General features: G+C 40.3%; 1 protein-coding gene across 4 annotated transcripts in view; it reads right to left on the bottom strand.

Annotated features, from left to right (window-relative positions):
- Positions 1-14,560, bottom strand: part of LOC101849361 (serine/threonine-protein kinase mTOR) — a 62,301-nt gene that overhangs the window by 39,652 nt on the left and 8,089 nt on the right. Inside the window, exons 10-15 of one of the 4 annotated variants that reach the window (XM_035968706.1) lie at positions 14,507-14,548; positions 12,420-12,443; positions 3,742-3,921; positions 1,991-2,119; positions 1,524-1,681; positions 493-689 (exon numbers count right to left, since the gene is read on the bottom strand). In XM_035968706.1, the coding sequence (XP_035824599.1) occupies positions 493-689; positions 1,524-1,681; positions 1,991-2,119; positions 3,742-3,921; positions 12,420-12,443; positions 14,507-14,548 (730 nt within the window). The remainder of the gene's footprint in view (positions 1-492; positions 690-1,523; positions 1,682-1,990; positions 2,120-3,741; positions 3,922-12,419; positions 12,444-14,506; positions 14,549-14,560) is intronic. The other 3 variants (XM_035968707.1, XM_035968708.1, XM_013080183.2) reach the window with 3 other exon arrangements.

The following is a 14,560-nucleotide window of genomic DNA, read 5'->3' as shown; positions in this document are numbered from 1 at the left end:
GAGAGAGAGAGAGATTGAGAGAGAGAGAGAGAGAGAGAGAAAGAGAGACATTGTTAGATTTACTATATCCCGTCTTTGTGCGTGTGTGAGTGTGTGTGTGTGTCTGTGTGTGTGTGCGTGTGCGTGTGCGTGTGCGTGTGTGTGTGTGTGTGTGTGTGTACCTCGGCTACAGTGGTCATGGCTGTCATGCTCACATGGCCCTGTTGTTTGGACAGCAGCTGGAGGGGGGGGCACAATTGTTTAGTTCAAGTACGAGTTTTACCGAAAAGTAGACGTTACTAAAGAGTAACAAAAATTGTTACTAAAGAGTAACATACAAAGAGAAGGTTTTTTTAGCCATCCGTACAACAACAACAATAATAATAATAAAGGAAATAATAATAAAGATGATGATGATGATGATAACAATAATAATAATAATAGATTGCATTTATATAGCACTCTATCCTATACGAGTATACAAAGAGTTAATCTTCCTTGAGCAGCTCTTACCTGCAGCAGCGGGGAGAGCAATCTGGCGCACGTGATCACCGCCTCCATGCGGATCTCTTTGTGCTCACTGGCCAGGTAATGCTCGGCACAGTGGCGCACAAACTGGGTCAGCGAGTGACCCTCAAAGTCAAAGCTGCCCAGAGTGCGGAGGGCAAGGGTCACGTTGGTCACATCGCTCGCGTCGTTGATGGGGGGCGCTGAGAAGTTGATATTGAAATGGCTCACTGAGACCGGGTATTTGGTAGGAGCTCAGTACAGCAGTGCACACACACACACTTATAGGACTCTTCAAAGCTTTCTCGTCCGTGCCGTACCATAATTTTAGAACTCTCTAGAGACGAAGGGACGACATAGGAGTTACCAGTGGCGCCCTCCAACTACCCGTACATTTACCAGCTTTAGACAACAGTCAAGCGATTGACCTGACATGACCTGTTAGCAGGACTTCCCGGACCACATGGAGACTGAGTCCTAAGGTCTGTAAGTCACGAAAAGATGGCACAGACGAGCAGCTTTGAAGATGTCCTTTCAGATTCCAACTTGAAATGCTTTTTCGTGAAAACAGCTATAAAGTAAGCACACGTATCCATCAAAAGCCAATATAGTAAAACACATGATTTTAACAGATTTTTTAAAAAGGTATAATCCTAGAACATGAAGATTTAGATAAAAATACCCTTTTAAAACAATATATAATTGTCAACCAGCTGTTCAATACAGCCACAGTCAGTCATTGCCGTGACAAATTGACCTCAAAACTGCGATACATAGAAGCTGTTATGAGAAACATTACAAGGAGAGGACATACCCTATCAGATCAGGGGGGGGGGAAGGGAACAGACCTGAAAAGAGCTGTGAGGGTAAGCTGGAGTAACAACAAGGAGAACACACACACACACACACACACACACACACACACACACACACACACACACACACACACACACACACCTGAGAGGAGCTGTGAAGGAATGCTGGAGTAACAACAAAGAGAACACACACACAACACACACACACACACACACACACACCTGAGAGGAGCTGTGAGGGTATGCTGGAGGCGCCCGGGTGCCTCAGCGTCTGCCCCATGAGCACCTGCGACAGGTTCTTGAGCAGCCCGTCCTGAATGTCCTTCTTGAGCTGTGGGATCTGTGTGGCCAGCTCTCGCAGGGCCGCCGTCAGGGCAGGGCTATATGTCGGACGGAGGGGAGGGGGGGGGGGGATCATAAACGACACACATGTTAGACCAAAGTAGTTTACAGTACTAGAAACATTAATGGGCCAGGATCTGGACATAAAAGATTGATCTTATCTTATCTGTACAAAATGTAACACTTCCTGAAAAACTAAACCCACCCAAAAAAAAAAGAGAAAAAAAAAGAAGGGGGGGGGGGGAGAGCACACTATTGGAAAGGACTTTAATTTTCTTTTTTTTTTTAGAAAGAAAGAAAGAAGCAAATGAGAAAGTGAAAAATGAAAAAAATTGAAAGGTGCCCACCTGAGTCCTGTGGCCAGCATAGACTCCAGCAGCTCCTTCACGTCGTGGGTGAGCGTGGGGCCCATGGCGCGGGCCAGCATGCTGACGGAGGTGAACACCGCTGGGTCCACCACGAAGTTACGGTTCTTCCTGTAGCACGACGAGACAGTGACCTCACTTTACACACACGCGGCGCGACGGAATGTTAGTAGGGGAAACCCAACACTGGCATTTGTAGATATCTGCTGTCTAATAAATTTTGAGGGAATGATTCTGTTCTAACCCTCGGTTTTCATTTTTTTTTAGTTTTATTTTTGTAATATACATACATCACTGGCATTAGTAGGTATCTGCGGCCCAATAATTTTTGGGTATAATTCATTTCTGGATCTTGTCTTTGTTTCAGGTCTTCATTTTTTTCATTCATGTAGGAGTTTCACACCACCATTGACACAATTTAGATCATTTAGGAGTAGGGCTTTGGTTCTGTCTGTAGGGCCAACCCGGGCTGACAGGGATACATTGAATGTCCCAGAAGAAAGACTGAGATACACCATAAAAATTCACCCCACACAGGAGTCGCACTCAGGTCTCATGAATGAAACAGCAAAGTGTCAAACCCCTACACCACAGACGTCACTTTTGTTTGAATTCAAAAAACTCTTTTCAGAAATAAAGTGAAGAAGAAAAACCTACAAGCTTCCAGCAGAAAAACAACTGACTGTGAACTCCGTCATAAAACATACAAGTGGGTTCAAATTGTACACAAGTATGCTCTTGAAATTACAATTGTTTTCTTTTGACCCCAGACATAAAATTAAAAAACTGAAATATTTCAATCCCGAATCCGACAGCAGAAATCTCCGTATGCATTGAGTCATTCATTTTCAGATCTAATGTTTGAACCTTTTAAAGAAAAGGGTACTATAATAATAAGAACCTCAGTACGAATATAACAAAGAGTTACATTTTAAAAAATCTTTTACACAATTCAAATCAGTGGAACAATAACATATCCCTAAATATGGTTTACGAAAATATTTCATGGGTTTTATAATTTTAAAAAAAACATTTTAAATAGTATTAAACATTTTACTCTCAAAGACTTCAGGAGAAGCAAAAATACTGTTCAATTTCACTCATGATGTTATCTTTACATAAAAATATTTAATCTGTTTAAAGCCGTTCCTATTTCAAGAAGATGAATGAGACTAACACCAATGGTTCCGCCTCATCAAATTCTGCAACAAACTTGATTTCCCTTTTTTTTCAAAATTTTCCACATTACTACAATGTTGAAAGACAAGACAATATATATATATATATATAAATCAGTAAAATAAACCTGCCAGTAGAGAGGTCCCTAGCTGGGGTAATAATATAGATTGTAGAGTGCACAGAGCTTACTGTTGAGCGGAAATATGTGTTGTTAAAAAGCTATTTATATCTTTTAACAGGGATGCCAAATGATTTTTGAAAAAAAAACTGAAAATGAGCGGAGCATCACATCTCACCTGAAACAAACCTAGTAAAGTTTTTCAATGAGCACACAAAAACATCGCTCTTACCTCTCCCCTTTCCTTTGCAAGGGTATGGGGCGGACTTTGTTTCGCCAATTCCAGTAATATTATATCTGTCCTGAGAAGAAGGACCTTATGTCAGTGGCCTTCTTCTTCAGGGAGGCCAAAAGATTTTTGGGGAAAAAAAACATGAAAAAGCCTGAAAAACCTGAGATTTGGCATCCCTGTTTAAAAAAGGAAAAATAAACTTGCTTTGTGGAGAGATCCCTGGAGGGCAGCGAGGCACGGATGATATCCATGATCCTGCTCATGTACGTGAAGATTTCCCCCTGCACCGCGATCGCCAGGAAACCCACGGCCAGGAATGCCTGGGAGCGGTCGCGCTCTCGCTTGAGAATGCCCAGCAGGAAGTTGATGGTGTCTTGCAGGTAGCTGCGGCAAACGGAAACAGAACCGAGAGACTGAGGACTGCGTGGAGCAACAGTGAAAAACAACAGTCCATTGTCCATTAAAACATATTACGTCAGCGTTAATCCCCATTTGCCCAGTTTTTTTTTGTTTTTTGTTGTTGTTGTTTTTTTGGGGGGAGGGGTTCCAAACAAAGTTCTTCTTCTTCTTCTTCTTCTTCTTCTTCTTCTTCTTCTTCCTCTTCCTCTTCCTCTTCCTCTTCTACTTTAGGTGTCAGGTCTGAAGCAGACACTGACAATTGTGGTACCCCACCCCTTCCTATTGTCTGTCTTCCTAATCAACTCCGTTTTTCTCATTATGCTGTTTTTTGTTGCAAAGTTGTTTACTTAAGGTTGTTGTTATTATGTTGTTGATATCAATCTAGGAGGTTCATCCAGAGACATCTTGTATTATTAACTGGATTTTGTTTTATTATCTACTTCCTAGTCTTTGATTTAAAAATAAAAAACGCCCAAATCATTGTTCTCATTTCGGATATTTATTTTTCTACGATTTTTTTTAAATTAGAGAAAAAAATACAAACAACGTAGGCATTTGTGGAACAACGCTGACAATAACACATACCACGCAGCTGAACTGACACTACAAGTATGATCAACCCCAAATTTCCCCACGGGGATCAATAAAATGTAATTTTTTAATTTATTTTTTTATTTGGTTTCTGTCGAGTTCAAAGCCTAACTAGCACTACAGCTAAACACACATGATGGATCGTTCCTACAGTAGGATTAGGCTCTGTGCCCCTTGTCCCATGTGCCAGCCACAAAAAAAAGGAAGGGTCACCGGAGAGTTCACCAGTTTCTACATACAGTCTGGAAATCAAAAACAGCGTGCGCGGTGAACGGATACATTTTGAATTTCTTTTAGAGAAGCAAAAAAAGACGATTTTATGCATCTCTGTTTTGAATGAATGGTAAAAGTGTGGAGAACAGGTAAAAATTGGGTATTTTCATGATCAAAAATTGTGTGAGTTTTAGAAAAAAAAAGCTAAGCTCAAGATCTTTTGAAAGATTAAATGGTGCGCAAGCTCAAAAATTAGTTAAATTTGTGTTAAATAGTAGGGAAAAAACTTCACTAACTTAACAAAAAATCTACGTGTGGTTCAGCTTAAACAAAAAAAAAGAAGAAAAACGTTTTTAAACAACCAGGTTATGCATATACATTACTCTCCATCAGCAAAATATTTCTAATATATTATGTGCTCATAATAGAAAGCATACTGTGCAGTAAGAAAAGTTGAACTTGAGAAAAAATATGATACAAAATATTACCAACCAGAAAAAGCATTATACTACAAATTATCAATACATGATTATACATTCACGACATTTTCATCAACTTTTATTTTACAAAAACACATTGCATTAACTTCTCATTGAGCACACTGGTATAGCCATTTCCCCCTCGAGCAGGGTAGACCTCTTGGGTTTAAGCCAACCTTCCTTATCACTATTTCAGTCTTCAGCTTAAGAAACATCAGCTGTTAGAAATCTATTTCTTTAAATTTCTATTGGCAAACTCACTTATGGTCATGATTTGGAGTTTGGAATAAAATGTCATGAGAAAAAAAAAAAACCACACACACACATAAAAGGTGCATACAGCGGTTGCTACGACAACAGTGTCTTCTCCACTATAAGGGGGGCACATATACCAACATAAAGTGGTAACGAAAGAAATTTATGGTGGGTGCACATTAACGTGAAAAAAATAGTAGAATGAAGGGTGAGCATAAACTTTGACAGCTGCGGGCAAGCAGAACAGAGGGGAACTGGGCGAACATTGCTTGCACGTTTTGCTGAGCTGGGTTGAGCTAGGGCTGCAATTGACAGTCAGTTGCTGAAATGATGGACACTTTGGTCAAGAAGTACATCAAACTCAGGGAATTTTTTTATTTTCCAACCCAAAAAAAATAAAAGCCGCAGATCAAACCAGAGGTCTTAGTCAAACCCACCCCTTGTAACTTTCAAACCCTGAGCCACGAAAAATATTTTCATTTTTGTTTGTTTGAGAGAGTAAAAGACATTAACAATAATTTAAAGCAGTGAAAAAGTAAGACGGACAGACAGAAACAACATAGGGAAAGAAAAGAAGTATGACCTACTAGTGGCGCCCTCCAACGTTATCTGCCCAATCAAAATGTTAGCCATTTTTATTTTCGTGTGGTGTTTTATACTTTTACATATTGTTAGTTTTGTTGCTTGTTCTCAATACTCATCGGTTTTTTTCTTGTTCAGGTGTACCTGCTGGGTTCTGACTTTATCGTCTTCTGTTTTTATAGAGGATATTTGATTGAAAATGGAGAATACCGGTATCCAGGTGAGTCTAAGACAACAGTTTCAGAGCCAAATGTCTAGTAAGTGTATGGATTTAACGCCTTTATTGACTCTCTTAGGTTATTCAAGAGGCGGGACCTCCGAATTTAACCTCCATCTTCGATAGGACCTGGCAAAAGTGGTTGAGAGAATAGAAAACTCCACAGAACGACCACCAGAGTTCAAGAACGCCCAGTCAGAGATACGAACCAAGGCCATCAACTCCGTAGTTCAGCATAATGCCAATTGAGCTCACCAAGCACTCCCTAATATGTCTGAGTCTATGACTGTGACAGTTTTTCCTTACAAAGTCAAGTCACTGTTGTTGGGTTTTTTAAGTTTTAGTAAGAGTTTTACAGTACTACAACACAAGTAGGTCTTGCAGGTGCCGATGATTACAGGTGCTACTTCAAGAGAGTAACCATACAAAGAGAAGAGGGAAGGAGAGATAAGGACGATAGATGTTTGATAGGAAAGAAGGAGCAAACCACAGCAGAGCACCCGCCAACTACCCACAGTCATATCGCTAGGTGCTGGGTCAGAACATGATGCCAATACATTGTTCAATCACAATTGCTAAGATATACAGGTGTGCGGTATACGTGTATAAATATATTCGTATAATAACATGCATCTCAGTGGCATCATCAACTGAAAGCAGATCAACTTAAGCAGAGGAAGAAGAAAAATAGGACATAAGGCTGACAAGGAAGCGTTTCCCTCTGGATGGATGGATGGATGGATGGACGGATGGATCATGGATGGATTGACAAGGAAGCGTTTCCCTCTGGATGGATGGATGGATGGATGGACGGATGGATCATGGATGGATTGATGTTCTATATATATACATTATACAAATGTTCAAGAGTGTGTCCATGAGTATTTGTCAAAGTGTACGTGAGTTTGCACAGGTGTGGGTGCGTTTTGAGATTTTTTTAATGTTATCTGTTTTTATGCCCCCCATCGACACAATTTAAATCATTTAGGAGGCACTCTCTCTGACCCTGTCTGTCAGGGCCAACCCAGACTGAGAGGGGAAGGGTGGGTGTCTTTGGCAGGAGAAAGTAAGAATGAGGGAATGAGGGAAGCGACAGCACAGGAACTAAAGCGGGTGAAAATGAAAATAAGAGGACTTTTACTAGACAAGTTGGGGGAAAAAAAAAAAAAACCAGGGCCAAAATCAACCCTGTGGTCAAGGTATTCATATATACAGATGGGGGAAAAAAGTGGTTGTCTTAGACAGGTGGATGTCTTGGACGGTATCATTATATTATTATAATATTATAGAAAAAACTCAACGGGGAAAGTGGTAACTTGTTGTTTGTAGTGTTGGCGATTGTCATAGAAAGGCAGCCATAAGAGCAGAAAGGACTGTTCTTTAGAACTAAGTTTTAATTTCGATAAGAGTTTTACAGCATTTGTAACAAAATTAAGTCATGTAAGTGCCGGTACCTTAGCACTAACAAATTTCCGCATATTTCGCTTAACATCCCTCGAACCAAATGAAATCTTTCAGCCGACAATCATGCCAGAAGCTTTGAAGGTTTGGCCAGAGCGTCAACTCCAGTAAACACACCCTACTGTTACACAGAGACTAGAGTAAGAGTTTTACGGCACTTGCAACACAAAAAGGTCGTACAAGTGCCCAAGATTAAAGGTTTTTACAAAAGAGTAACATACGAAGAAAAGGAGGGGAGAGACAGTTCAGTTTTAGTACGTTTTACAGCACTTGCAACACAATAAGGTCATATAAGTGCCGAAGATTTGAGGTGCTACAAGGAAGTAACAAACACAAAAAAAAGGAAGGAGGAGAGATAATGACGATAGATCATGTTTGAGAGGAAAGAAGGCACAGAGCACCCACCAACCACAAAACTGTAATGAAAGGAGAGAATTTTTCTCTAACTAATGTTAGTCAACGCCAAACAAGAAAGAAAGCACAACAGGTCGCTTGCAGTTAGATTTCGCTCAATACAGTGTCACAACAGACCACTACTTCTAGTACACATCTCATCATGCAGCATTAAGCTCACGGCTACGGCTAGTTCAGTAACCCATGCAGCCTTGACACTCCCCAGCAGTAACACTTGTCCCCTTTCTGACCTATGACCTAAGACCCGCCATTAAAAAACCCACACCACATGAAAAAAAAAAACAACCAATACAAAAACAAAACAAAAAATAACAGGCCAGAACGTAAGGAAGACATTCTTGTACACTGAGACATCTTGACAGCTTTTCGGAGGTTTTTTAAAATATAGGTCTTCTTATATGCCCTCATCAACACATTTTAGATCATTTATGAAACAGGCTTCCGACCTTGACTGTCAGGGCGGCCAACCCGGGCTGAGAGGGATACATAACATCCCAGCAAAAAGACAGGGATACTCAATTTTTAAAATGTTCTCCCCACCCATTTAGCAGACATCTTATTCTTCCAACCCTTCAAGTTAAATTCAAAGAAGGTGATCTCTTCATGCCTCCATCAAACACAAATTACACTTCTTCAAGTTCTAGTACAAACTGAAACAGTCAAAAACATAAAATCCAAACAAGTTTGCAAGTTTATTCCTGCTATTACCTCTGAAACCCCTAACTTGTTAGTTCACAACAGACTCAAACAATAATGTAATAACTGAGCAATGACAAGCAAATGAGAACCGGGCACAAAGTACACTCCAGACATTTTTCTAGACTTGCAGTCAGTAAAGACAAGGGCAGGTTGTGAAAAATCTGCACTCAGAGCCACATCAGAAAGAGACAACTGAGACTCTTTAGCCACATAAAAAAGATCAAACTGACGAGATAAACTGCTGCCCTGTGGAAAGTTTGAGGGGAAGTTTTCGTAAGAGTTTTACGGCACTTGCAACACAATAAGGTCATTATAAGTGCCGAAGAATAGACGCGTTGCAAGAGTAACACACACAAAAAAGAAGGAGTAAAGAGATAATGACAATGGATGTTTGATAGGAAAGAAAGAGCTAACCACACCAGAGCACCTGCCAACCACCCACTTTGAGGGAAAGAAAAGCAAAGACAGACAAAGAACAACATGTATACAGATGGCCTCAACAGCTTTGCAACAAACGACACAGTGAAAAAAAAACTGAGCTGATCAGGATGACGAACAACAGGAAGGAGTGGGGTGCCATGGTCATCAATGTCTGCTTCAGACACCTGAAGAAGTAAAGACACCAAACAGGACACAATTCCGTACTGATGAACATTTTTTTAGTTTAGTTTTAGTAGAGGTTTTACGGCGCTCGCAACTGCATATGGTCATATGAGCGCCAAGGGGTGGATGTCAACAAAGAAGTCCTTACAGGGAATCAGACTTACTCTGCTCACCTCTCTCGCTTCAACAGCACAAAGTCTGCTTCGACTGTCAAGGCACCTCGGAAATATTGGGTCACAAGAGTGTGACAAACATTAAAAAAGAAGTAGCGGAAAAATGACAATAGTAAGGATTAGGAAAGAAAAAGCAGCAGCTCCCTGTTGTAGATCAGGCACAGTTAAGAGCGTGACATTGATGAATCAGTCCATTTACAATTCTACTGTGCATGAACGAAAAATGTCCCCCCCTTTGGGAATGGCCTAAAGACACTTCAGTCAGTGGCACCGCCGCGGGGGGTAACTGATGAACAAGGGAGATGAATGTTGACTTAAAATGCAAAAAGCGAAACAACAAAAAGGCAGAGAGCCAGTACAGTCCTTGACATCTCCATCTAAGCAATAAGGACAAAGAGAGTCACTAGAAATTCTAGCTAACACAAACATTACATACAGGTCTCAACATTGGCTCTATAAACGGCTAAACACATCGCGACCTCAGTGCTTTCTTGTCGTATCTCCATTTTTTTAAACAGTGAAAATGAGACATCTTCTTAAGCTCACTCTTTGTTACAAACTGTTTTCATCGTTATTAAAAATGAAGATATGACAAGAAGGTACTGGAGTCGCGACATGGCAAGAACTGCCTTGACAATAACACCAGAGGTGACTCATTCAACACAAACAAATAAACAGAACATATACGTAACAATATGGAAATAAAGGCTAGAAAAACTGAATAACCAAACTGTAGAGTCAACAAAACTGAATAACCAAACAGTAAAGTTGACAAAAGTGAATAACCAAACTGTAAAGTTGACAAAACTGAGAAGCTGACAAAACTGAATAACCAAACTGTAGAGTCAACAAAACAGAATAACCAAACTGTAGAGTCAACAAAACAGAATAACCAAACTGTGGAGTCAACAAAAGTGAATAACCAAACTGTAAAGTTGACAAAACTGTAAAGTCAACAAAAATGAATAACCAAACTGTTAAGTCAACACAACTGAATAACCAAACTGTTAAGTTGACAAAACTGAATAACCAATCAATCAAGTCAGCCATAGTTGTAAGCAGACATTACACAAAACAGACAGCGTTATGTGTGGGAGTAGTCACAGAAATGCTACCATTGGTCAAAAAAATAAACTACGAAAGATATGGGAAGGCCAGGCAGCACTCAGAGAAAGCCAGCATAGCAAACACACAGCCAGCACACAACTCATCTAAAAGCGGTGGTGTCAACAAACACAGATGGGTAAATATCCCTGACCTACACAGTTCTTAGCTTGAGCAAAGATATAAGGCAGAAGAATAAAAAGCGGACAGCAAAGAATTTTACAGGAGCATTATGAAACATAATAAATAGTATTTGTATACCTCCGCTCAACAGCAAGATCTGTCTACTTTACAATCTATATTATTACCAGGGTGGACCCTAGAAGTCTCAGAAATATTCTCAACTTTCTGGAAAGCATACAACTACAAACAGAAAGTGGCAAATGTCACAAAACCAGACATGGGGGTACACATGGCCCCTTTCCACAAGACAACTACAGTGCTAAATACAGACACAGAAGTAACAAATATTTAGCCCCTTCCACAAGACAAAGACGCTGCTAAATACAGATGCAAAAGTAGCAAATATTTAGCCCCTTCCACATGACAACACCTTTGCCACTGAAGCTCTATAAACTGAAGGCTACATTATATAAACTACGCCACTTCAGAAAGACACGAGGTCAACAACCCTTCCTCACAAAACAAGCCTACTCCTTCTACTCTATCCCCGGTTTGGTTTATATAAACTACACCACTTCAGAAAGACACGAGGTCAACAACTCTTCCTCACAAAACAAGCCTACTCCTTCTACTCTATCCCCGGTTTGGTTTATATAAACTACGCCACTTCAGAAAGACATGAGGTCAACAACTCTTCCTCACAAAACAAGCCTACTCCTTCTACTCTATCCCCGGTTTGGTTTATATAAACTACGCCACTTCAGAAAGACATGAGGTCAACAACTCTTCCTCACAAAACAAGCCTACTCCTTCTACTCTATCCCCGGTGTGGTTTATATAAACTACGCCACTTCAGAAAGACATGAGGTCAACAACTCTTCCTCACAAAACAAGCCTACTCCTTCTACTCTATCCCCGGTTTGGTTTATATAAACTACGCCACTTCAGAAAGACATGAGGTCAACAACTCTTCCTCACAAAACAAGCCTACTCCTTCTACTCTATCCCCGGTTTGGTTTATATAAACTACGCCACTTCAGAAAGACATGAGGTCAACAACTCTTCCTCACAAAACAAGCCTACTCCTTCTACTCTATCCCCGGTTTGGTTTATATAAACTACGCCACTTCAGAAAGACACGAGGTCAACAACTCTTCCTCACAAAACAAGCCTACTCCTTCTACTCTATCCCCGGTTTGGTTTATATAAACTACGCCACTTCAGAAAGACATGAGGTCAACAACTCTTCCTCACAAAACAAGCCTACTCCTTCTACTCTATCCCCGGTTTGGTTTATATAAACTACGCCACTTCAGAAAGACATGAGGTCAACAACTCTTCCTCACAAAACAAGCCTACTCCTTCTACTCTATCCCCGCTTTGGTTACAAGGTTACCGCCAGACAAGGTTAAGGGTTACGGAAACGTGAAAAGGCTCAAGGCAGACAGGGTGGCGGGTGTACTCAACACGACCCGGAGGTAAACGGAGGAGGAAAAAGAACCAAAAAAAAACAGCCAGATGTCCAAGGCAGGAGGAGCGCTGAATGTTAACGACTAAGCAAATACATACCGCTTTTCTTTCTTAGCGGGGTTCCTGCACAGCAGAGGAAAGAGTGAATTCACTAGGCACAGGGATGGCTTATACAGATAGTAATTAGATATCTAATAATTATTATTGCGAGGGAGATGGGGGGGGGAGGGGAGAAAGGGAAAGGGGAGCAGGGGGGGAGGGGGGGAGGCAGCTCAAAGCAGGAGAGAGACATGCGTTTCAAAAAGAAAAATGTTGAATTCGTAGTATTTTCAACATGCAAAGCAAAAATAATTCACACCATTCCATTCGCGGGGGAAAAGTGTGACTTGGCTTCCCGACTGAAAGCTCTTCCGATACAAAGTAAGTCCGCCCTAGTGAGAACATTTTCAGACGGGTCAAGTTCCCTCAGAACATGCCTCATTTCTAAAGATTAAAAGTCTCACAACTTTGCAGGAAATACTACTCAGTACTGTGATTAAAACTTTCACAACCTCATTGTGATAAATCCTCTACACTGAGTATTGGTGATATAGCACAGTCAGCAAAACTGAATAAACAATCACAGTCATCGGGTACCACAGAACAATGGCCTTCTTCTTGTTCTCATGTTTCCCTCGCAAGATCTCTAAAGTCTTCACTCATTAACTCATTCACTGCTCAGCCCAAAACTTTTTAAACTATAGTCTAAGACTATAGTGAGGGCCTGGCAGTAAAGGGAAGGGGCTAAGGACCCGCATTTTGGTCGTTCAGCAACCGCAACGTTTACTGACACCATTTTTAAAAAATAATAACTTTCTTATTCATACAAATTTCATAATTCCAGTTTTCTTCATCTGAAACATAAAAACCGCAGGCAATAACATGCATAATATGAAATAAGCAAATTCTTGTTTGTGATTTGTGTTTGAAGGTTCGGAATAAGTTGCAATATTACCTCTGGCCTTCTGATGATTGGACATATTATATGTCCGCTACATCCTCAAAGGGTTAAACATAACCATGAAAAGAAAAGTGCAAGGAGAGAAAAAAGAAAAAAAGGCAAAGTAGAAAGACAATTCCCTCCCTCTCTACACTCTACAATAAATGAAGACTTTAAAAAATAACTTTCAAAACTGAATAACTGACAGCCCGATTTTATCTACATACTCCTCTGCAAGCTGTGACGCACATTTCCCCACTGTCGCAAGCAATCCACACATCTTGAAAATAAAAAAGCACTATTCCTTTTTGAGAACTGACTTCAAAATTTGACCATAAAATTAGGGAAACAGTTTCACCTGAGAAGTTACTGCCAAACTTGTATGAATAATGAGTGTCTTTAATAGTAAGCAAAGTGTGAATCCTGCTCTGAGTAGAGACATTTTAGCAAAGGTGGACAAGCTAGTGACACTGATGAATCGTAAATGAGGGGCCGTGGGACAGGGGAAGAATGATAGAAGTGAAGACAGTGAAATATTGCTGCACAATGAACACATAAAGCTAACACACATGAACAAATGAGATCTTTTACAGTGCAAGGAAAAGCTGAACTCATTTTCACATTAAATAACAAAATTTTTTTTAAAACCTTCCTTTTATAACATATCCACTACTGAACAGAGAGAGGGCAATCACTTGAGTTACTACTGTCAATCTAGTAAAATAAAGGGAACTTTTCTAAGATAAGTATGGCATATTGCATATTATCAGTATTTTAGACAAAACTGTTGGTAACTTTTACACAAGACCATTGCCCAAAATTGTTTATGCTTTTAATCATACCTAGATCTAAATCACAATGAAAAACTTTTTCCATTTTAATTTACAGACAAAATTGGAGTCTATGACATTACTTCTTTAGTCTGCAAAGCAAGCACTTCCAAAATGACACAAAATATCTATTGCTGGAATACACACCACAGTCGGTGGGTGGTTGACTTTAGGAGATAACGACACAAAAGCATCCACGGAAAAAGAAAACAAAAGAGGCTAGCAGAAGTAGCCGGAGACAAACGTAAAGTGGAACTCATGATGCATTGATAGAAACTAAGTAAGGGACATCGACCGGTCTGGCCAGAGCTAAGCCAAAGAAACTTAAGCTGTTCACACTGACATGGAGGAAAAAGGCAAAAAAGACTGATCACTACCTTCCCACATGGCATTTGAATCGCTGGTTTTCTAATCCGAAGCTTTTTTCGAGA

This window comes from Aplysia californica, unplaced genomic scaffold (assembly GCF_000002075.1).
Source record: "Aplysia californica isolate F4 #8 unplaced genomic scaffold, AplCal3.0 scaffold00077, whole genome shotgun sequence".
Classification (NCBI taxonomy): Eukaryota; Metazoa; Mollusca; class Gastropoda; order Aplysiida; family Aplysiidae; genus Aplysia; species Aplysia californica.
The sequence above is the reverse complement of the archived record's forward strand: the minus strand, read 5'-3'. Positions and strand labels throughout refer to the sequence as shown.